Below are 23,698 nucleotides of genomic sequence, written 5' to 3' on the forward strand. Positions count from 1 at the left end.
CAAACAGTTGAGGGTGAGATTCCTTGTTAAGGCACATACCTAGGTTGCCAGTTCAATTTCTGGTTGGGGCAAGTATGGGAAACGACCAACTGATGTTTCTCTCTCACATCAATGTCTCTCTCTCTCTCTTCCTTCCTCTGAAATCAGTAAATATATCCTCAGGTGAGGATTTGAAAAATTTGATTGTTGTAACTTTTGAAAAAGTATCATTGGGTTGCTGCAAGTATATTGGGAGTTTAGAAAGCCATACTGAGCATGATTTTGAAGTGGGGGAGTCATATTTGTGCGTTTTTTATTTGGAAGCATCTGTTTTCTTAATTTAATAAATGTTAAGTGATTATTTCCCGAAGTGTCCAAGTTTTGAAGAAAAGAAAAAGGCTTCCGTTACCACTAGATTTTTCTCTCAGTTTTTCTGTTTTGCCTCATCAATCCAAAGCACTGAGGGCAGAAGAAAAGGTGATGTTATACTGGATAAGAACATTTCAGAACAGCTTTAATAAAATTTGCCTAGTAAATTGTGTTACTAACTGTTGTAATATTGCCATAGAGTCCCTCTGTAAGGCTTGACAATAGCTGGCCTTAAGATCAACAGACGCGTGTAGTATTACACACAGATTCTTTGTGTAAAAGGTTAGCTAAAGAAGTTGCTATAATATATTTTGTTGAAACACTTCTATTGCAAGTGTGTGGCAAGATTGCAAAGGTTCTCATGTACATAGCACTTACTCATGGTGTTTTCATTGGCTAACTAAAGGTTAAAATGCCCAGAAGTGCCCTTCCTTACTACCAAGAAATAACCCAAACTTGTTTTTTCTTTTTTAATAGGAAGTTGTTCTTGAAGAAGGTACAACTGCTTATGGAAACTGGCTTAAAACAGGCACAGATGTTTACAGACAGTTTTGGATCTACGATGTGCAAAATCCAGATGAAGTGATGCTTAACAGCAGCAATATTAAGGTTAAGCAAATGGGGCCTTACACGTACAGGTGAGTAAGTCCCCACAAGGAAGCATCACTCCTCTGTGGATCCTATGGATCTGTGACAGAGACTTCCGCTTAATAAATGCCATTGATTTGAAATGCACTCACACTATCTTGCCAATGGTATACATCGAATATTTTGTTTCTGCCTATTTAAAGCCTAATGTAAGGATTTAATGCTTATAAGAAATACAGATTTTAGTATAAATTGACTAGCATCAAATAACTGTCCTACAGTTAAGAAGTTATAGGTGTTTTAAACTTGTGGAATATATTCTCAACAACTGTGCACCATGAATGGCCGATAGGAAAAAAATCTCAGAATTTTTAAAACGGAAGCATTTTAATTTAAAAATCGTTAATTTTTTAATTGAATGGATAGGCTGTATAGGTTCTGCAAATGTGGTCCCATGGCCAGTAGCATCAGAAGCACCTGGGAATTTAGTAGAAATGCAAATTCTCAGACTCCACACCAAATGGATCAAAGACTCTTGGGTTGGAAACAGCAATAAGCTTTCCAAACCCCTCTGGGGGATTCCAATACACACTCAAATTTGAGAACCACAGCATTATGTTTATTTTACATAACTATAGTGCCTGCTAAGGATTTCTATTTAATCTAATTTTCACGTCAAAGGGAGGGCTCTATTAATTCACTATCATATGTTTTAATATACCACATAAGTAAATATATAAATAAATGCAAATATATATGTTACACATATAAATGTAAATTATATATTACATATTCAGTGTTATATATTCATTATTATATATTATTCCAGTAGTGAGACTGAATATGCTATATCTTTATCCTACATTCCTAATAGTTGAGCACACTTCCAGACAGCATCTTGGGCTATTAGAACTAAAGGGAAATAATCAGCCAGAACTTTTCATTTTGTAGTTAAATAACACCGACACCAAGGGATGGGATGGGATTTGTTCATGTTCACACAGAGCTAGAAACTGGTGACTCCCAGATTTTTGCATATATTTTCTCCTGATTAAGTTATAGACTATCTTTTTCCCCCACTATCAAAGTAAAAAATGGGAGAGAATGAGGTGTTAAATCACTAACCTTCACCAAGGATCAGGTGTGTGTTTACAGATCCGCATGGGAACACAATTGATTTCCACTGAATCGCTTGGTATACAAGTATGTGATTTTTTTCCTCAAGGATTACAATTAGTTAGACAACATGATCAGTTCTTACTACAAAATATGTATCTTAGTCATTTTTTATAATTCGTAATTTAAGTACATTATTTGTTTTAGGTCATCCACATTGTATAAGGTTCTTCTCTCTATGCATCACGTTTCTCAGTGGACAGCTCACACTCCAGTCCTAATGGAGTAAGGAGAGCAGCGAGGGTGGAGCTGTAATAGCACAGAACACAGCGGGGGCCCGAGTCTCTGGTCTCTGTGTGCTCATGTCTGTGACTATTTACAACTCCGCCAAAGAAAACTTGGCTTTTGTTGTTAGAAAACAAAAGCTTACCTTAGAAAGTATTTTTATTTCTTCATAAGCTTATAGTTTTATGTTACTATCAAAAGCCTACAAAAATGTTGTAGCTATGATGTGTCCCTTTGAAAATCTAGAATTCACATGTGACCTAATGAACATAAAAGCATATTGTTTAAAAATCATAGCCTGATAAATTGAATACATGTGAGGAAAGAGAATAAGTGTTAGAATTTGAAAACTTATGTTTCCTGTTTATATTTTTACGTTTTTGGGGAGGTTTTTTTTTTTTTTTCACTTTACAGATTTTACTTGTAATATGGGGAAACAGTCAACATATTGAATCTAGTGCTAGTCCCGCTCTGATAGCCGACGAGCACTATATTATTCCTCGAGGCTCTAACCTCTGACCCTAAAGGACAAAAGGGAAGGGTGGGATTCGAGAGACTGGGTTCATTTGTACAGGTAGTGATGGGAGGGTTGAAGAAGGGAAGATGGGTTTGCAGTTAATGTTTATAAACAATAATCTTCTAATTATGTAATAGTGTTACAGGGATTTCTGATCATGTTGGAGTCATCTTGTCTCCATGTCACCAAAATCGAGTCACTAGTGTCTGTTAGGTTGCCGTAAACAATGGGAAAACCACGTTTCAGAAAAAGTTAATAGCCTGCGAACCTTCCATCTGTTCAGGTGACCCCACCTCCTCCTGAATTATGCTCGAAATCCAGTGTAAATTAGACGTGTAGAAGGGTATTCTTTCTCATGCAGAATCACAGGCTCATTTGGACAATGGCTCCTTAAGTGACTTTCATGAAACTTTGTTGATAAATATGACATAGGTCAAAGGATTGAAATCTTAATTACATATATTTCAACCTACACCATTTCTATAATCTCTATGAATATTTAGTAGTTCCTTCAGGATATTCACAGATCAAACGTTTTTTATTCTTTATTATTTATTTGTTTGTTTATTTTTGTTACTTTGTTTTGGCAGGAATACAAAGAAAGCACTTTCGGGCAAAATATAAGGGGAATTTCTTCCTTTGACCTTCTTAGCCAATGCTTTCCGAAACCTGTATACATTGTAATTTTTCAACAACAAAAAATGATTATGTTCTTGTTTTAAAAGCACATTCTAATAACAAGCCTCAGTTTAAAGGATTTTCTCTCAGTGAGTGCCATCTACTGGTATAATGTTATAAGTACAATGTAAATAAGCTCTAGCATTTAGGTCAAAATATTTTAGCTAATACAGATACATATATGTTCCTGAAGATTGTAGTATTTCAATTCTAAATGTTAATAATATATAATGTAATTTTAAAAATACAGTTATATAAGAAGAAAATAGTAATTGTCTACTAGACAATTAACTGTCTTGGGTACTGTTTTAGATTTTTATATTTCTTGTTTGCCTTCAGTACCTAAATAAGATTAAATAATTAAGTTTTGATAAAATTATATTAAAAATAAAATATTTCTAGATGATTGGAAGTTCTGTGTTTTTAAGCTTTTTATTTATTTTTAGAGAGTGGGGAGAAAGAGAAGGAGAGAAACATCAGTGTGTGGCTGTCTCTCGCACACTCCCTACTGGGGACCTGGCCCACAAGCCAGGCATGGGCCCTGACTGGGAATTGAACCAGTGGCCCTTTGGTTCACAGGCTGGCAGGTACTCAACCCAGTGAGGCACACCAGGCAGGGGCAGTTCTCTTTTGAAAGAATGAGGCCCATTAATTAATTAATTTATTCATTCAAAAATATTTAATAAGAACTTATCATGCACCAGGCATTGTGCTGAGGTCAGAATACACTCATAATTCATACCCTATAGAAATTTACATTTTTGTTATACCCGAGCAAAGAGTATTGTTTTTTACATTTTACTTCCGTTTTTTTCACTCTTTATCTTAGTTATCTACTCACCTTACATCATACACATTCAAATATATGATAGTGCAATGAATGATGTATATATTATTTCATCTCAGTGATCATCTTGTAAGTTAAAATATTTTTCTCCATAATATTCATTCTTCAACACACTTACAAAATGTAGTTGGTACTTTGAAGCCTAGAGATGTTAGAGCCAAGAGCTTAGAACTAATCAGCATTTAATATATGGGAAGGGGAAAGAAAGTGGTCTGAGCAAGGAAATTATCCTTCCTCTCACTTTATAATTCAACCAAATTCAATCATTCGAATTTCTAAAAATACACTATGTTTTTCTTACCTTCTATGTTCCACTTTCTAACATATTTCACCTAACTGAATTTCTCTTTGTAATTCAGACCTCTTACATGGAATTGCTACAAAATGTATCTTGACCCTTATCTGTACCATGTCCATGCCAAGCCTAGATTTGTACCTGGTCTGTGTTTTACCATGGGCTCTGTGTAAACTTCTGTATTTACTCATATTACTTCTCTCCCTGCTAGGCAAATTTAAGACCCCCTTTTCTAATTTGCTAGAGACTCAGCACTGACATCTTTACCATTTGAACCTAATTGTTTAGCATTATTTCTGACATAGTCTACATACTAAAAAAAATGTTGCACTAATGAATAGCATTTGAGAACTAATGTTCACTTAAAACAACCATGTTGAATTTTATTCACTTTTGTATTTCAGAGTTCGCTATCTAGCCAAGGAAAATGTAACCCATGACTTTCAGAATAACACAGTCTCTTTTATGCAGCCCAATGGTGCCATCTTCGTACCATCAATGTCATTTGGATCAGAGAATGACATTTACACTGTTCTCAACTTGGCTGTAGCTGTGAGTAGACAAACAGAGCTATTTCTTTCGAATTACTCTAAAATCATTAGTAGAACTATCAATTGATAGTATTTATTTTATTCCTAGGTTGTTATATAGATTAAATTTTGGTCATTAGAAAAGATGAAATAATCAACTGAATCAACCACTTAAAGTGTAACATTAAAAAAACGGGGCTTAACTTTGACTGTCTTCTCCTTGTGGTTGAAACTGCACTCAAATGTATTCATTTAGGGACTAGACAAATTCTACTTTTAGTTCTGGCAAGATTTGGGAATAGTTTTGGAGATGCAGTTTTTTAAATTTTATTAAACTTAATTGTAGTGTTTAATCTATTTATTTGTTAAATATTTAATACTACAAATGGTGTCTTATATAGTGTTTTTTTATAGGCTATACCCTATGTCTATTCAAATGCATTTGTTCAATCGATACTGAATTCACTTATTAAAAAGTCAAAGTCAAGTATGTTTCAAAGGAGAACTGTGAAAGAACTATTGTGGGGCTATGAGGACCCATTCTTGAAAATCGTGCCGTACCCTATATCTAGTACAGTTGGTGTGTTCGTTCCTGTGAGTACCAAATATGAATGCTGATATTATTGTACTTTAATTGGATAAATATAATGGCATTTGAAATTCATAATACTATAATTTAGTGTGCTAACCCTACTTATTATCTTGAAATATATATTCTAATTCTTAAAAAGTATTTATCTCACATGGCTTCAGTTTTCTAAGTTCAGAAAATTTAGTTATCTGTTAAATTTCACAATTAAATTTAAAATTAAGAAGCTAAGATTTAATCAGGTTTTCATTACTTGATAATATGAAATTTGTCTAAAATTGGACTATAAGCTGGTGAGTCTTTGAGCACTATTTTCAGTTTTAATTTACCTTCTCAAAAAAAGTCAAGTTTAATGCCATATTTTTTATTGTGTTAAATGTGTTAAATTCTATCATTTCTTCTTTTCTACAACTGTTATAAATTGTTTAAATGTGAACTTAAAAGCCTAAATTTGCACACACCAGATTGATAAAATGTCCTATTTTATGGAGTTTTTTAATAAGAACTTCTAGTGGTCTATAAATGTCATGAAATGGCAGTTCGTACATTAAGGAAAGCATAAGTTCAGTGATAGACTTAGCTACAGCTTCATGTCTTATCCTAAATAGCACAAGCTGACCCTTGAGTTGGAATTTTGAATAGGATTTGGCATTCTATGTGATATCCATTATATTCCTCAGTTCACTGCTGTTATTCTACTTCCACATAGTGTTTATGTTTACAATATTACCCACCAATTAAAATTAAGTATCATTGTAGATGCCTTAAGAGATCAGAGACCCAGTTGTTATTTTTAACTCAACTATTAATAATTCTTTCCTTAGGTAATTCTGTTTTTAATTTTGTATACCTAATTTTTGGTAACTACTTATTCGAGATCATAACATTCAGAATACCCCTAGAAATCTATCATTGTTCTCAAAGGTTTTGTTCAATACCCTTTCACCTCAATAAAATAGTAGTAATCACAATTGTCTTGTTGGCTTAATTATGACAAAGAGCGCAAGAGTCTGAATTATATAAACTTCTGATTGATTCCTCCCTTTATCTCAGCATCTAGCATGTATTTCTAGGCATATTTTATATTCTCTCTTTTTAACATGTTAAAGACCAATAATTTTTAAACTTCATTGCATATATGTTTTAAATCATATAAAATAATCACGAATAACCAGTCTTTGAAAAGTGCAAAAGAGAGTTAATTAGATATTTTATAACTTGGAGAGTATGGGTTGTTTTAAAGCTATTTTTTCTTGTCTTTTCAGTACAATAACACTGCAGATGGAGTTTATACCGTTTTCAGTGGGAAAGATGATGTAAGCAAAGTTGCCATAATTGACACCTACAAAGGTAAAAAGTAAGTATCCAGGTTAAGTGTGTGTTTGTGTGTGTGTGTTGCTAGGTACTCTAAGGCAGGAGAGATGTTCAGTTCACTGGGGAGGCACAGCACAGAAACCCACCCACGAAATCTGCCTGGATCTCAGCCCCGAAGACTCCTGTTCTACCAGGCACTAACCCTACGGCTATGCCAGCTAGTCACACACTAGTGCACAGGTTCTCTTAACACGAAATCCAAAGGGACTATTTCCATTTCTGCTGCATAACCAGCCTTATGGAGCACCCGACCAATGAGATAACCACAAAACAAAAAAGGGAGAAAATCAATACATCAACTGATCATCTAGTAGGTATAAAATATTTTTACTGGGTTTTTTAAACTTTGTTACTCAGCGTATCAAGTAAAAATTGTTCATTTCATTGTCATGACCTAATGTGTCTATAAAGATAAAAGCTTAATGAATCCATGTAACTTTCCCCTTCAAAAATTTCTTGAAATAAGTTCTTATTTGGTAAGTCAGCTTTTTAAAATTCTTATCAATTCAAATGTAAAAATTACCATTTCAAGTAGTCTTAAAATTTACATATTAAACTTGAAAATAAAGAGCATGTCTGCTTTAAAGTGGTAATAGAATGGGACATGTTCATATAGCCATGATTTTCTTTCTTTCCATTGGTCCTGCCTGTGCAGCTGAAATATAGGTTATTTATCATATGTGTAAAATAAGAATCTTAATAAATGTTGGGGAAGAGAGTCTTTTCTTCTCCTCAAAGTTAATAAATGTGCTTTTAATCACTTATTTCCTGAAAAAAATATTCAAATTTGGAAGCAATGAAACATTTTTATTAATATTAAGTAATCATTTCCTCACACCTGAGTCCCTACATAAAAATTTACTACAATAGTTACATACTCACTAGTGTAGTACTTTTTCTTCTACAGAGTCCATAGTCGCATATTTTTATAAAAAAGTCCAGTAGAGCAAAACAAACACTTCTCAGTGTTCATTTCAGGGTAAACCACATCACTGTTTATATATTGAAGAACATGAACATTTCCTCCATTTCAGTATTATAGCAAGATTTTGAGGGCAGTTGCTAAGTGTTTCTTTTTTCTGTATTTCATTTTTAAAAATGTTATTGTTGTTCAAGTACATTTGTCTGCATTTCCCCCCACCATTCTTCCTATAGCCATCCCCACCTCCCTCCCTTGATTCCACTCCTGCCTTGGTTTTGTCCATGTGTCCTTTATAGTTGTTTCTGAAATCCCTTCCCCACTTCCCCCATTATCCCCTCCCACCTCCCCTCTGGTTACTAAGTGCTCCTAATTGGAGTAAGAATTTCCCATCAGTTTAAGATGATGATAAGGTTTGTTTGACTGATCACCACGACACTGAGCATGATTGACAGCTTATTCTGTTTTTAAAAAGAAGCATCAACTTGCACTGACATCTCACTGGCTGATGTGTTAGGAATAAAAAAAAAACATTTTTCCATCACCAAAGGTGGCTGAGGATACAGAGAAACTATTACTACCATGTTTTTTATTGCATATACATACATATACACACATACATATATATACACACATACATATATATACACACATACATATATACACACATATGTAGCTTTCAATATTATCTAGACAGCTCAGTATAAATTAATAAACTCTGCCCTACTTTAATGCCAGCTCATGCCAGAGTTAAAAGGAGGCAAATATGTAAACTGATTACCTACATGTTTCTCATCTCTATCGGTCAACCATCTGCTACTCTTTCTTTCCTCCTATCCACTCCCCTCTTCTCTCGCATACAGAGCTTACATCAGTTACCACTTAATATTTTCCTCCTATTCAGTTTGAACACTCAATATACTACCAAATAATCTATTTCTAGTACTGGGAAAAAATCCCTTGAGTAGAGAGCTGAATTTCTGGTCAACATTTCTTCATTTTCTTTTTTTTCAGAACTGTGTCTATTTCGAATTGTTTCTATTTAAGCAGTTTTTTATTTTATCATCTGTCTGCTTAATGGTACCAGGCACTTAATCTACTTCAACAAGAGGAAAACTTCAAAGAAAATATGGACTGAAGGATTAAGAACATTTCTTAATCTAAGCTTTAGTTGCACCTAAACTCTATCTTAGCAGAAGTATTGTGTCATAATAGATGAAGTAACATGAGAAAATGCTCTTGAAATGAGAATGTTTGTTTCTTTCTTTCTTTTTATTCATAAGGACTCTCGGTTACTGGCCAAGTTATTGTGACATGGTTAATGGTACAGGTAAGAGCATTTCTTTTGTAATAACCACAATGAACCCACGTCCCTCTCCCACGAGTTCACCATCATTACCCGCAGGATTCTGAAGATTAGATTACATGTTTACTTGTCTTTATATTCCCAGAACATACTTCAGACTCTCTATTCTTTTTTAAAATTATTTTACTTATTTATTTACTTTTAGAGAGAGGGGATGGGAAGGAGAAAGAGTGGGAGAGAAACATCATTGTGTGGTTGCCTCTCATGTGTCCCCTACTGGGGGACCTGGCCTGCAACCCAGGCAATGTGTCCTGACTGCAAATCGAACCGTCAACCCTTTGCTTCACAGGCCTGTGCTCAATCCACTGAGCTACACAGCCAGGGCAGACTCTCTATTCTTATATAGGTTTAGTAAATATCTGTTTAATGTGATAAAATTTCCAAAGATTAACCATCAAGGATTAACCTTTATTGAATTACTAGGGAAATATTTGCTTTGTAGAAACTTTACTTAATGAACTTCCTTCCTGGCAACAGAAATAAGGTGTTAAAAAAAAACTTAGACAACTGGTTACTAGTCACATCTTTTATAAATACTGTATAGGTAGTAACTGAAAATTGAAAAATATAAAAATACCAAAATTATTACAAAAGGTAATTACAAACAGTAACTCATAATTCCAAGTGAGGTTTTAAGCTGAGGTAAAATCAATGAAGTTGCAAGACAGAGCTGTCTGTTTTGAATAAGGTGATCATTCTGAGAGTGAAAAGGACAAAAAACAAGGTCAGATGTCTATGAGCCATGACAAGTGTATGAAAAGATGGACATTCTGGATTAGAATTGGGAAAAAGACAGCACTATGAACTTATACTATGGTTAGACATGGCTGAGTGTACTCCTTGAAGAAAGCAAAGTACACAAATGCCTATTAATTTAAGAATTAAGATTTTAAAGAGCAATGGGAACTGAATACCATGAGTAATTAAAGTCAGAGGTAAGCTTTTCACAGCTAAGAAGTAGAGGCAGAAGAATGATGGTTGCAAAGCTGGTGAGGCAATACCCTGTAGGAAAACAATATAACAAAGAAGAACATTAAATACAAAGTTATGCAAAAAATAGGGACCGAGAAAGGAAATGCGAGGGATATCAAAGTATTATTGACTTGGGCAATTTTATTTAATGTTGTTATCACTTCCCTACAGAAAAACAGGGGGAAAAAACACTTCGGTTTGCTTTGTAAAGCTTTGAGCCACGGGGGCGAATGAAAGAAAGGAAGAAATTTCTAAGTAAAGCATTTCTGCAGATAAATTGTAAAGTGTGCCAATACTACTAGTTCTTGTGTTTGTATAAGTATAATACTCCAGTCTTAAATGCAGACTAAAGGGTCCTTTTCGGCTTTAAGAAAAACAAATGTCATTAAACATTTCTGTCCAAAGCTAAGAAGCAGAGAAGTTTTAAAAGAGATGCTAGAGAAATCATTAATGACAATAGTAGAAATAAATGAGCAACTGGCATGGAATTAAAGTATCCCAGAAGAAAACAGAAGTAAAACAAACCAGGAGTGGAGGTAAATTGGAGAGTGCAGAGTACTCTGATGTGATACCTGTGAGATAGACTCTTGGTAAATGGCACTAGGGAAAAAGAGACAAGTGAAATAGAAATTCCAATGTGTTTTCATCATAATTTAAAGATGCTTCCTCTACCTTCTTCAGCAAGTTTGAAGACACATAAAATAAAAATACTGATATATGTTTAAATGTTTTTTAAATATTTTATTTATTTATCTTTAGAGGGGAAGGAGAGAAACATCAATGTATGGTTGCCTTTCATGCATCCCCTACTGGGAACTGGCCTGCAGGGAACCAGCCGGCAACCCAGGGATGTGCCCTGACTGGGAATCGAACTGCGATTCTCTGGTTCGCAGACCTGTGCTTAATCCACTGAGCTACACCAGCCAGGGCCTGATATACATTTAAATGTTTTTTTAATGCCCTCTAATATCAGCTATCTTTGGTAGTCATGGCCCATGGTAATGGCTGGTACTATTACGATATCATCTTCAGCGATATTTCAGATAGATTTTTAAAGCTTTTCAATGCATTATTTTTCTTTCATGGTTGAGGTGTTAGGAAGGCAGGTGTGGACAATGCCCATTCAAGGACCTGTCTGAGGAGTTTAAGCTAATCTTTAATATCCAATTTTCTGAATGCCAGGATCAAGTTCACTCTGATCTTGTTATATTTTACTTATCTCAAGCATATAAATGAAAGGGAATGACATTATAAGGTTGGTGACTTAACAGAAAAAGAACCTGAAATTCATAATTTAAGGACAGAACTTATCATTTTAAATAAAAACCTTCAGTTGTAGCTCACTTTGGTGATATTTACTTAAGGAGGAAACAGAGGGGTTATTTCTTTATTTCGTCATATACCCAGTGTGTACAATAGAGCATCAGCATAGCAGAAATTCAGTAAATTCAAAAGACACCCTTTCTAACATAATGGATATATTTTCAAACCATTTACAAAAAAATTTTGTTCGATGAGAGAACTTTAAAACATGATTAAAAAAAACATTAGCCCCCAGAGCAGATGAATGAATTACTATAAAACTTATAATGCAAACCAAAGAGGAGTTCTAAATCAATTTCATGGTAACAATGGTGTCACTCGACTGCATGTTTAAATGACAATATTTGGATATATTGGGTTAAACAAAACATACTTTTTATTTTTTTAAAATGTGGCTACTAGAGATTTTTAAAATTACAAATAACATATGCATTATTATTTAGTTGTTCATGCTGGAGTAGAGCTTTCTAGACTTTTCTAGGACACACATTACATCTAACCCCTTGCCACTGGATTTATTTTTAAATAGATGCAGCCTCCTTTCCTCCTTTTGTTGAGAAGACTCAAGTTCTGCAATTCTTTTCCTCTGACATTTGCAGGTAAGACCAAGACACTGATACATTTCTGAGTTAGAACTTTTTACTCCAGGTAACAAAATGCAGAACAAGAAGCTCATCCTTAGTAATATTATCTGAGGAAAATGAGATACACTTAGTGAAACTTTTCTTGATTTATTAAGAATAAATACCATATGGAAATAATAATGTGTTTATTAATAGCATAAAAAATAAAATACAATAAAAATTAAAAGATATAGAAGGATATTTTGCATAATATAAACCATCCTCTTATTATTTCTAAGCCAGAGCTCTTTCTTTTACTAAACTAGTATTATGTTTAATCACAGTCAAGTCTAGCCTTCCATGCCCAGTATTTCTAAAAATGTCCAAAGAAGTCCATGTCACTCACAGGACCATGTTGATTAATGTGCTCTACTACAGCATCTTGCCAAACTGACGGGGCCTAGTAGGTACCACACAACACTGGAGCCCAAAGCAATATGCTTGAATCCCAGCCCTGTTCCCAAAGGCTGTGTGGTTGTGAGCAAGTATTTACAATCTCTGAATTTTCTCCTTATCTGTACAATTGAAAAGAGCAGTATTTCTTCATCTCCAGTTATATGGAGATCAGAAGAAATATTTATTGAGCTCCAGAACATACCTGGGTCATGGTGGACACCTGGTATGCGATGGACTATAGGACACAATATACCAAGTATTGACATGCACACTCGACTGCAAGCTAGTGCCCTTTCTCTCCATGATGGTTTTGAAATTTTACTTTTTTTAAAAGAATTTATCTATAGAGAGAGGGGAAGGGCTAATGCAGTAGAGGGAGAGAAATATCAATATGCAGTTGCCTTTTGCAGGCCCCCAGCTGGGGACCTGGCCTGCAACCCAACCATGTGACCTGACTGGTAATTGAACCAGTGACCCTTTGGTTAGCAGGCTGGCATTCAGTCTATTGAGCCACACCAGCCAGGTCCTCAGACATTTTATTTTTATTTCATTGCACACAGAAAAAATGATTTGAGGCAATTATTTAGATAAGTATGGATAAATATTTAATCTATAAAGAAAATAAATTATGAGAAATGGCTTTGGTATCAATACACCATGGTACTGCAAAAGCAAAAATTATTCTTAGAAGTTTTTGAAAATAAAGGTAAAAATAGCCCTTACTAAGGTATTGGGTTCTGGTAGGCCTTAAAATTGCATAAGAACTTTTTATTTTTATTTTTTAAATACTTTACTTATTTATCTTTAGAGGGGAAGGGAAGGAGAGACGGAGAGAAATATCAATGTATGGTTGCCTCTTGTGCACCCCCTGCTGGGAACTGGCCTGCAACCCAGGCATGTGCCCTGACTGGGAATCGAACCTTGGTTGTTTGGTTCGCAGGCCCGCACTCAATCCACTGAGCTACACCAGCCAGGGCTCATAAGAACTTTTTAAAAAGAATTAAATAAGGAATTCTAATGAGTGTATTGGATTTGTCCAAGTTAAAGCAAGAATATAAATCTAAAAATAAGAAAAAGTGAATCTCCAGAATGTAGCTCAGTTCCCTGGAATGAAGCTCTGTCTTCTCTGTGTTTAGGTCCGTCTATGGTGTGTTCACAGCTGAACATGATCTGAAAGGAATTTCTGTGTTTAGATTTGGTCTTCCACCCAAGGCCTTTGCATCTCCAGTTCACAATCCAGATAACCAGTGTTTCTGCCTAAACAGAGAGACCACAAATAATTGTACATATTCTGGTTTGTTAGACATTAGCAAGTGCAAAGAAGGTGAGTAAATGTTCTCCATATTGCAGTGTGTGGCATAATTTACAACATTCTTTAAAATATTACCTTTACCCAGGATCCCTTTCCACTAAAAATTTAAGGTGAGAATGCAATAAGAACAGAAAGTAAGGGTGATGGTATTTTGATTTTGATTTTGATTTTGTCTTGTCTTTGAGGTTCCAATTGCATTACAGTGCTGCAAAAATTAAGTATTAGATAAAATCATACTAATATTTCCCTGTGCTATTTTAGGAATGGCTGTTTAGGCTCTTTTCCATTTTTTAAAATTAAGTTATCTATGTATGTATTTGTGTATTTATTTACTTATTTATTTGCTCTTTTTTTTTTAATTGCATGAGTTTCTTATAGATCTTGGATTTTTAGATTCTGTATACTTATTAGGTATCTGGTCTGCAAATATTTTCTCTCCATTCCATGTCATTTTTTGATGGTCTCCTTTGCTATGTAGAATACTTGTGCTTTTTTTTTTTTTAGATTTAGAGTAAAATAAAAATAATTCCCAAAATACTTTGAGTATCCCAATGTATGTATCTTCCATTATTTTCTTGAAAATAGTAAATAATAATAAATATATATTTTAGTATGTTTCCAAGATAAAAATTGACTTACACATAATTTGGGATCTGTCTTGTTTTACTCACCTTCTTCATATTGGAGAAGTATGAATTGAGAAAAAACCCTCTTAAATTAATTAATTCTCAATCCATAGAAATATTACTGCCTACAACATGAACATATATGGTTGAAACTCTTCATCAGCTAAACCTTACAAATTAAAAATTAACACTTAAGGAACAAACAACTGACTAGTTAATAGAATGGTTCAGAATTTTGTATTTTACTTTTGTACAATAGTAATCAGATGTTATAAGTCTTCACCCTCACCCCCGAAATTTGTGTTCAAACACAACTACGCATTTTTTAAATTTAAGATGTTGTATTTTTCAAGGAATCTTTTATGAGTGGTATGTGAAGTGGGGAAAGTGATTTATCTCTAATTATTTTAAAACTTGTTTTCAGGAAGACCCGTGGTCATTTCGCTTCCTCATTTCCTACATGCAAGTCCTGAAGTTTCAGAAAATGTTGTCGGTCTCAACCCAGATGAAGAAGAACACAGCACATACTTAGATGTTGAACCTGTAAGCAAATATACCATTAATCTGCCTTCTTTAATATTGTTTTTTTTACATAAAGTTGAAGAAAAAATAAATTCCTTGTCAATCACACTTACTGAATCACAATCTTGATTAGTACTTTTATTTAAGTGAAAACTACATTGATTTTTTTCTGTTGCTTTATAACATATCAAGGGAATTTACCATATTTTGCTGTTTATGATGCACACTTTTTTGTCTGAAGTTTTGAGGGAAAAATAAGGATGCACATTATACATGGGTAGTACTAGTACATGGGTGCACATTATATACAGCAAAATACGGCAAAAAGTTAACTTTTTTAAATTAAAGAACTTTTTAAACACTTTTTTAAAAATATATTTTATTGATTATGCCATTACAATTGTTCTATTTCCCCCCTTCATTCCCCTCCACCCTGCACACCACCTCCCCCACCATTCCCCCCTTTAGTTTATGTCCACATGTCTCAAGTTCTTTAGATTCTATATTTCCCATACTATTCTTGCCCTCCTTCCTATCTATTTTCTACCTACTGTCTATGCTACTTATTTTCTGTACCTTCTTCCTCCTTCTCCTTCTCCCACTCCCCTGTTGCTAACCCTCCATGTGATCTTCATTTCTGTGGTTCTGCTCCTGATCTAGCTATCCTCTTAGTTTGCTTTTGTTTTAGTGGTTGTTAACAACTGTGAGTTTGCTGTCCTTCCACTGTTCATATTTTTACCTTCTTTTTCTTAGATAAGTCCCTTTAATATTTCATATAATAAGGGCTTGGTGATGATGAACTCCTTGAATTTAATCTTATCTGAGAAGCACTTGATCTGCCCTTTCATTCTAAATGAAAGCTTTGCTGGATAGAGCAATCTTGGATGTAGGTCCTTGCCTTTCATGACTTGGAATACTTCTTTCCACCCCTTCTTGCCTGCAAGGTCTCTTTGGAGAAATCAGCTGAATGTCTGATGGGAACTCCTTTGTAGGTGACAGTCCCCTTTCTTGCTGCTTCTAGGATTCTCTCCTTCATTTTAATCTTGGCTAATATAATGATGATGTGCCTTGGTGTGTTCCTTCTTGGGTCCAACTTCTTTGGGACTCTCTGAGCTTCCTAGATTTCCTGGAAGTCTATTGCCTTTGCCAGATTGGGGAAGTTCCTTTTTATTATTTGTTCAAATAAGTTTTCCACTTGCACTTTCTCTTCCCCTTCTGGTACCCCTATAATTTGGATATTGGAGCATTTAAAGATGTTGTGGAGGTTCCTAAGCCTCTCCTCATTTTTTTGAATTCTTGTTTCTTCAAATTTTTGTTTGGTCATTTTGTTCTTCCTTCTGGTCCACTCCCTTGATTTGAGTCCCAGTTTCCTTTCCATCACTATTGGTTTCCTATGCATTTCCCTTCATTTCAATTAGTTTAGCCTTCATTTGTTTCTCTAATTTTTGACTTAAATCAACCAGTTCTGTGAGCATCCTGATCACCAGTGTTTTGAACTGTGCATCTGATAGGTTGGCTATTTCTTGGTCACTTAGAGTTATTGGCTGTGGGGCTTTGAGTTCTTCTTGAGCAATGTTTTTGTCTGTTCATGCCTGTTACATATGAGGAGTGGAGCCCTAGGTGTTCACCAGTGCAGGGCAACTCAGTTGCTGGGTTGTGATGCTGTATGTAGGGGCGGGTCAGAGAGGGGCAATATCGGTCCCCTCTGCTGCTTTCCGCCACTGGGGCCTGCACAGTCTGTCTTATTGCTTGCTCCTTTGCTGATTTATCTGAATGCGAATGTGTGACCGCAGTCAGTCTGCCACCCTGCACCCTCACTGGGTCCGCCCTTTGCCACCCCACACCTGGGATCCGCCAACAGTCGCCCACTCCTGGGTGGGTCCAAGGAATGTTTTCTGCCGAAACCTGCTCTGCTGCTGGCTCCGCCCCTCTTACCGGTCTGACTGAGTGGTTCATTGTTGTTGGACTTCTGTATAGTTCAATTTTCTGTGTTTTCGCTGTGTTTTTGTTAGTAAAACTTTATTGTCTTTAAACTTGGCTGTGCAAGGAGGCACAATGTTTCCACCTATGCCTTCATCTTGGCAGAAGTCCCTTTAACCACTTTTAATGGTTAATAGGTCAGAAGTCTCCCTCATAGGAATAATTCTAATTGGCTTGAAACAGTTTGCTATAAATTGTTAGTTTATGCTTATTTTATAGTTAACTACAAGTATTGCTTATGTGAAGAGACACTATAGTTATGTGGATCAAAGGAGACTTTATGGGTATATATATATATATATATATGAATTTGGGACAAGAATGATTACACTTAGTGTCAAAATATAAAAATTCTATGAGCACATAGTTTTAATTTTTAAATTGCTACTATATTTCAATTTAAAAAAATTAAATGAAAGGCCAGAATTTTAGTAGCAATGTTTTATTTTAAAAAATGACAATATTATTAAACTGATGATGCATAGATTCTAACGAGTATGTATTTGACTATGCATAGTTTAGGAACTACATAAACTGAATAAGCTCTTATGTTTCAATACTGATATTGTTGTTGTTGATTCTCCAAAACCATTTCTGGTAAATACCACAAATCTAACTAAAACCTTAAAATTAGGCTGGGCAAAGGAGTTCTATATGTATGTATTTGTATGTACACATCTGTGTGCATGTGTGTACAGGTGCCTACCTATATGCATATGCAGCTGATGGGATTATGGATAGTTATATAGGAAATATTTAATATGTCCAACTAAGTATTTAATACATTTTACAAGTCTCAAGTAAAACAGTTTCACCTTAAGTTCTATATAGCAGTAGAAATACATTTTGGATATTATAAAAAGATGTTTTAAAATTAAGTTAATAATTTTAGTTTGTTTTTTTCTTTAGATAACTGGATTCACTTTACAATTTGCAAAACGGCTGCAGGTCAACTTATTGGTCAAGCCAGCAAAAAAAATTGAGTAAGTTTCTTGACCAAGGTTATCCATGTGTGATTCTTAGTGTTTTCTTATAAAAATATGAGTAAATCTGTGAAAGTAATTGGAAAGAATAAACAAATTCAACTTGTCTTTGGCTTGAATGTCATTAAATAATAAGTATTAAATGCTTATAGCTTTCATTTGTAATTTAGAAGTATATATGGGGTTTAGTGAAATAACATTTTGTATATATTAGAATGTTTTGAAGTATTTGGTGGCACCTCTCATTTTGCTAGATTTCCAAATATTTCTATGACAAGAGTTTCTTGAATACACACCTCCCTTTAAACAAATTGTGAGTACAAGTTGTTTAAAGGGAAAATACGTGCTTAGAAAAAGTGAATCTAATTATAAATCTGTGTTATAAAGGTTTTTAGAAAGAAGGATGTCTGAGAAACAGCTTTATTAAAGTTTACAAGTCTCATTACAGGGAACAAAAATCAAGAAACTTAAGTTGCCAGAACAACTAATTTCTGAATATTTTTACACTGATAATTACTAAAATTTCTGTTATATATATATAATAACATATTTTTATTTTTTGTGTATGTTACAGGGCTTTAAAGCATCTGAATAGGAACTATGTAGTGCCCATTCTTTGGCTTAATGAGGTTGGTATTTTTGGTCTATGAGTCATTAAACCTTGTTGTATATAAACATGCTTTTAATCTTTCAAAATTGAATATACAGAGTGAGGCAAAAAGGTTTACAGTTGTGAGTAACTGAAACAGAGAGTTTATTCTCATGTTATTGTTTATTAATTATTGTATTTTTTCCATACAAGCCAGCTGTAAACCTATTTTTGCCCCATGCTGTATATGTATAGTATTTGAAGTTGTATGTTTTCATTGGCTATATAGATGAGTTTATATATTATTAATTATAGCTATTTGAGAGAATCAACCCACAGAAAAGTACCAAATTTGTGTTAGTTTTCAGTTTACTTTTAGAAAGATGAAGCACTTTTTATCATTTTATTTTCAAAATACTCCTATTAAGCATTTTTTTCTTTTTCATGGTACTTGTGTTAGGAGCCATTTAATTCATCTAACTCCAAATAATTCAAGACTCACTGAATATTATAGTTAATAAAAGCTAACCAAGCTTAAAGAAACCAGGTTAGAGCAGGTTGATGTCTCTCTCCTATTGCCTGAGAAGCTTATTTTTAGTATAAACAAATGAAATTGATTAGCCATAGAATTAGGAAATGCATTACATGTCTTTAGAGTGAATGAAATAGTAGACCCTTGTCATTTTCCTCTGTCACTAGAAAATATCCTTTGGAAAATTGTGAAAAATTTTATTAAGACAGTTCTAAAGATCAGTGGAGACTAGTATATTGTGAAGTGCCAGAGAACATGTCTAAAAGGAGGAGATTATATTTCACTCCGTATTCTACCTTGGCACGTATTGCCTTCTTTAACAAGTGAAGGGGATTTCAGTGGCTTGTCTTATAGATACAGATGACTAACACCTATATGAGTGTTTGGAGAAAAGAGTGATACATAAGAGAATTTTAACTATTTTGTTCCACTGATCTAAACAAATAATGCTAATTATTAACTTGATTACAGACTGGTACCATTGGTGATGAGAAGGCAGAAATGTTCAGAAACAAAGTGACTGGAAAAATAAAACTCCTCAATGTGGTAGAAATTGCCTTACTCAGTGTTGGCATGCTGATGTTTGTTGCTTTCATGATTTCGTACTGTGCATGCAGATCAAAGAAAGCAAAATAAGTAAGTATATACTAAATATATACATATATATGTATATTGCTTCAGTAACATTAGTTTATTTGTTACTTGTTTTCATTTTATCAAAGAGGGGTAATAAATGAGGTTGTAACTCTTTCTGGACATGTCAGAAGCTGTCAGGGCAATTATCATTTTAAAATATGTCCCTGAAGTTTTGAGATGCTTATTATGAATGAAGACATAAATGAAGACTAAATGAGTAAATAATACCTATGAATATCAAGCAGATTACTGTATTACATCTTTATTCTGAGAGGAAAGGGATAAAAGATAAAATTGTCACCTTTGAAAAGTTACAAGATATATAGTTTTCAAAATACTGATTTCATTTATTGATAATTTCTAGTTAATTATTTATAAAATAAAAAATAATTTAACATGTTGACAGGAAAAGCTTTTGTAAAATTGAAAATGGTAGATACTGGGGAGATTAAAATCTACAAGGGAAAAAATAAAAAGAAAATTAAGCTAGAAATTAGTAAGAAATTAAAAACTCAATAATAAATGATACAGATATGCCATTGTGAGTAAACACAGAAGTAAAATGAAATTCAAAATGAAGATGACCATAATATAAATACAGGATTGCTACCTATAGACAGGCTGGGCATGCACTCTCCAAAACCAAGGTATGTACCCTGGATGTTTAATATGAAAGCCAGTGGAACAGTTAAAATTCATGAGCTAAAATCTGAATATTACAGTACAAGGAAATAGAAGAAAATAGTGTTCAGCACAGTAAAACTAAATTACTCAGAGTATAGAGGAAAAAGCATGTAAATGTGGACAGTGTTTGAGTTGAGTAGAGGTAGTTCAGGCCTCTGTGTTTTAGATATTAGTGTCCATGTCACCTTGTACGTAAACAGGAATGAATGCCTGATTCTATCTTCCTTAAGCGGAAGCCCTTTTAAAAATAATTATAGACGCCATTGATGTGTCCTGTAGGGGAGAATTTTTCACTTCACCCATAGTTTTCACCAGCCCTCCCTTCCCAGGCACATAAAAAATGAGATAAAAGCAATACACTTCTTTAAAAACCACAACTCAAAACAAGTCTTCTTCCTTTACTTCCAATCAGACTGATGATGCTAACTTGTCTTACATAATGATTCTGGAGCTGCTGCTAATTATGGAGCTTTTACTATGTGCCAAGATTATGCCAAATATGTTACATATACTATCACATCTGATACCTTATACAACTTCATGAGTTTCCAATAGCCAGGGATTCATCAGCATCCATTCTATCTTTTGCAGAAACTCTAGAAAACTGTAAACGTAACACTGCAGAATTGTCCATTTTCAAATTGTGAATCAAATTGATGATTTTCGTAAAGTAGAATTTTCAGACCAGTATTTATTTATTTAATAGTTCTTTTCTTTCTTTCTTTCTTTCTTTCTTTCTTTCTTTCTTTCTTTCTTTCTTTCTTTCTTTCTTTCTTTCTTCTTCTCTTTCTTTCTTTGTGTGAGATTCAGGGCTTGTGTCTGGGAAGGTAACACAATCTTGTTCTGATCATTTCTGCCACTATTTATTCACTGAAAAAGAAGACTGAACAATTATGCATATACAGGATGTATTCAAAATGCTAACCTAATATATTCACATTATAATAAATAAAGGAAGTGTTGCATGACCTCTAAGACCATTAGCTCAGTAATAAATTTTGTGATTAAACAGAGTATTCATATAACCATTTATGTAATAGATAAAATAATCCACTGAAAATTAAACAATTTTTAAAAATATGTTCTAGTGGAAAAGCATGTTTTCAAAAGAGAGCATAGTAATTACATTTTTTGGTAAGTATTCTTTACTAACATTTTATGATAAATTTTGTTACTGCTTAATGAGCCCTGAATGTCAGATTCCTTGGATTCCCACATGCCTTATTTTTTCCTTTAGAAGTAGAGAGAAATGTTTTCTTCGAAGATGACTTGATTCACTAGATTTAGAAAAATCCCAGGAGATGTGTATTTTCTTTAACAAGCTTCAGTGTCAAATATTATAAAATTTTGCCTTTGGGAAGATTTGTAAACAATTGAAAAAACAGGAGGTAGATATACAAAATAAAATAAAAGATTAGATGCTGGAACTGAAGAGTAATTTTATCCAATGGATCACAAAGAGAATAAGCAAACAGTTATTTCAAAACTAGTAGTATATATGCCTTTCAAGGGAAAGTGGTCTTAAGAACCAAAAGTAGAAATGCTTGTTTGGAGCATATTAACTAGTTAGCACTCCTTGTGTGGCTACGTGTAGGTCCTGAGAGTTGAGAAGCTCATCCTTCTTGAATGGGCACATGTATTGTCTTATCTATGGAGTCTACCAGAGAACTTTTCTCTGCAGCTTGACGAATTGGGCTTAATAACAGAAAGTGTGGTATCACGGCGATGTGAAATTTTAGTATTACCTGTGTTTTTTTTCCCACTGCTTTCTGATAAACAGTAACATTTCTTCTACTTTCTAGACAGCAAATGAGCCTTTGCATTTATGTACCAGCAACATCAGGACCTTTGTTAACAATGACCTACAAAATGAAGATTTCATATACTTTATTTTTACAAAACCATACCTAATCTTATAGTTGAAGAAATGGTGGCACTATTCTTTTTGCAATAAGCAGCAATGCATTTCTGAAGGATTAAAATGTCATTAAAATCCACAATATGAGCAAGAAATCAGCACATTTTACAATGTATCATGTACAGTACAGTCAAATTTATTTCAGTGTCTATGGACCAGGATCAAGTGTAAACCAATTATTTTTATTTGGTACCAACTCACTAATTGGTTCCCTGGTGACAAATTCAGCAGAGGAGTGGACATTCTAAACAAATTCTGGATCCTGAACTCTTACCTTCTTCAAGGGAAAACACTGTCCCTCTCGGGTGACATCCTGTTCACGTGAAGCAGACCCCAGGACCTGCCAGTACATCGCATCTCATGAGCATCCATTATTTTTGAAAGACATTTAAGGATGGAAAATAAATTATTAGCTTCTGACTCATTTACTAAACATTACTTAAGTTTCTTTCTCTGTGAAATTCTTTGTATAGCAAACAGCAAGCATTATAATTATGTTCTTACTTTATAACAACGTGGGCTTCTATTTTGTCACTGATATGCAAATGGAAGTCATTTTTTTTTGCAATTTTGGCTCTCCATAATAAGGACTTTGTCGTTTTCCACATTCTGCAGCTCCTCTGGAAATCTGAGTAGACTTTGATCTTTTTACACCCTATACTTCACAACTGCAGAGTGCTGTGTAGTATTAAAGGATGTAAATGAGAATAAAGGAATTATTGCATGAAACACAACAAAGAAGAGACTGCATTAATAGTTATTTGTTGTAATTTTTCTGGTCTTTATAGTCACCTCAGAAACACTGATTTCAACCATTAAAAGATGTTCTTCCTTAAACTCCTACACTTTGCCTAGTTCCTGTTATGCCACAAGCCATTTACCCGAACTTTCTGTCAGAAGTATTTTCTTTGAATCCATACTTCTTTGTGAATCCACATTTCCTTCTGCAATATTCTTTCTAATTCAATATTGACATCTTGTCCTAGGCTATTTTAGTCAACTGAAGGAAAAGCAAAAAGATATTTGGTTTCATACTTTACAGCAGTGTGACTTTAGTCCTAGACTATGAAAATCTTCCTTGTTTATCAGACATATTGTTAAGTAATCCTACTTTCTTTAGCAGGAGTTTACTTATTCAGAGTACCAGTCC

At 34.0% G+C, this 23,698-nt stretch overlaps 1 protein-coding gene across 7 annotated transcripts in view; it reads left to right on the forward strand.

Annotated features, from left to right (window-relative positions):
* The window catches only part of CD36 (CD36 molecule), an 83,746-nt gene extending 60,355 nt beyond the window's left edge, over window positions 1-23,391 (forward strand). For all 7 annotated transcript variants that reach the window (XM_053668919.1, XM_053668920.1, XM_053668921.1 and 4 more), the window contains 12 exons: window positions 826-986; window positions 5,079-5,226; window positions 5,619-5,798; window positions 7,059-7,150; window positions 9,370-9,416; window positions 12,277-12,346; window positions 13,903-14,090; window positions 15,129-15,247; window positions 18,116-18,189; window positions 18,764-18,818; window positions 19,782-19,946; window positions 22,433-23,391. In XM_053668919.1, coding sequence (XP_053524894.1) covers window positions 826-986; window positions 5,079-5,226; window positions 5,619-5,798; window positions 7,059-7,150; window positions 9,370-9,416; window positions 12,277-12,346; window positions 13,903-14,090; window positions 15,129-15,247; window positions 18,116-18,189; window positions 18,764-18,818; window positions 19,782-19,946 — 1,299 coding nt within the window. In that variant the 3' untranslated portion in view covers window positions 22,433-23,391. The remainder of the gene's footprint in view (window positions 1-825; window positions 987-5,078; window positions 5,227-5,618; window positions 5,799-7,058; window positions 7,151-9,369; window positions 9,417-12,276; window positions 12,347-13,902; window positions 14,091-15,128; window positions 15,248-18,115; window positions 18,190-18,763; window positions 18,819-19,781; window positions 19,947-22,432) is intronic.
* Window positions 23,392-23,698: the final 307 nt, after the last annotated feature.

The sequence above is a fragment of the Artibeus jamaicensis genome, unplaced genomic scaffold (assembly GCF_021234435.1).
Source record: "Artibeus jamaicensis isolate MK-2021 breed Jamaican fruit bat unplaced genomic scaffold, CSHL_Jam_final contig_518, whole genome shotgun sequence".
NCBI classification, from domain to species: Eukaryota; Metazoa; Chordata; class Mammalia; order Chiroptera; family Phyllostomidae; genus Artibeus; species Artibeus jamaicensis.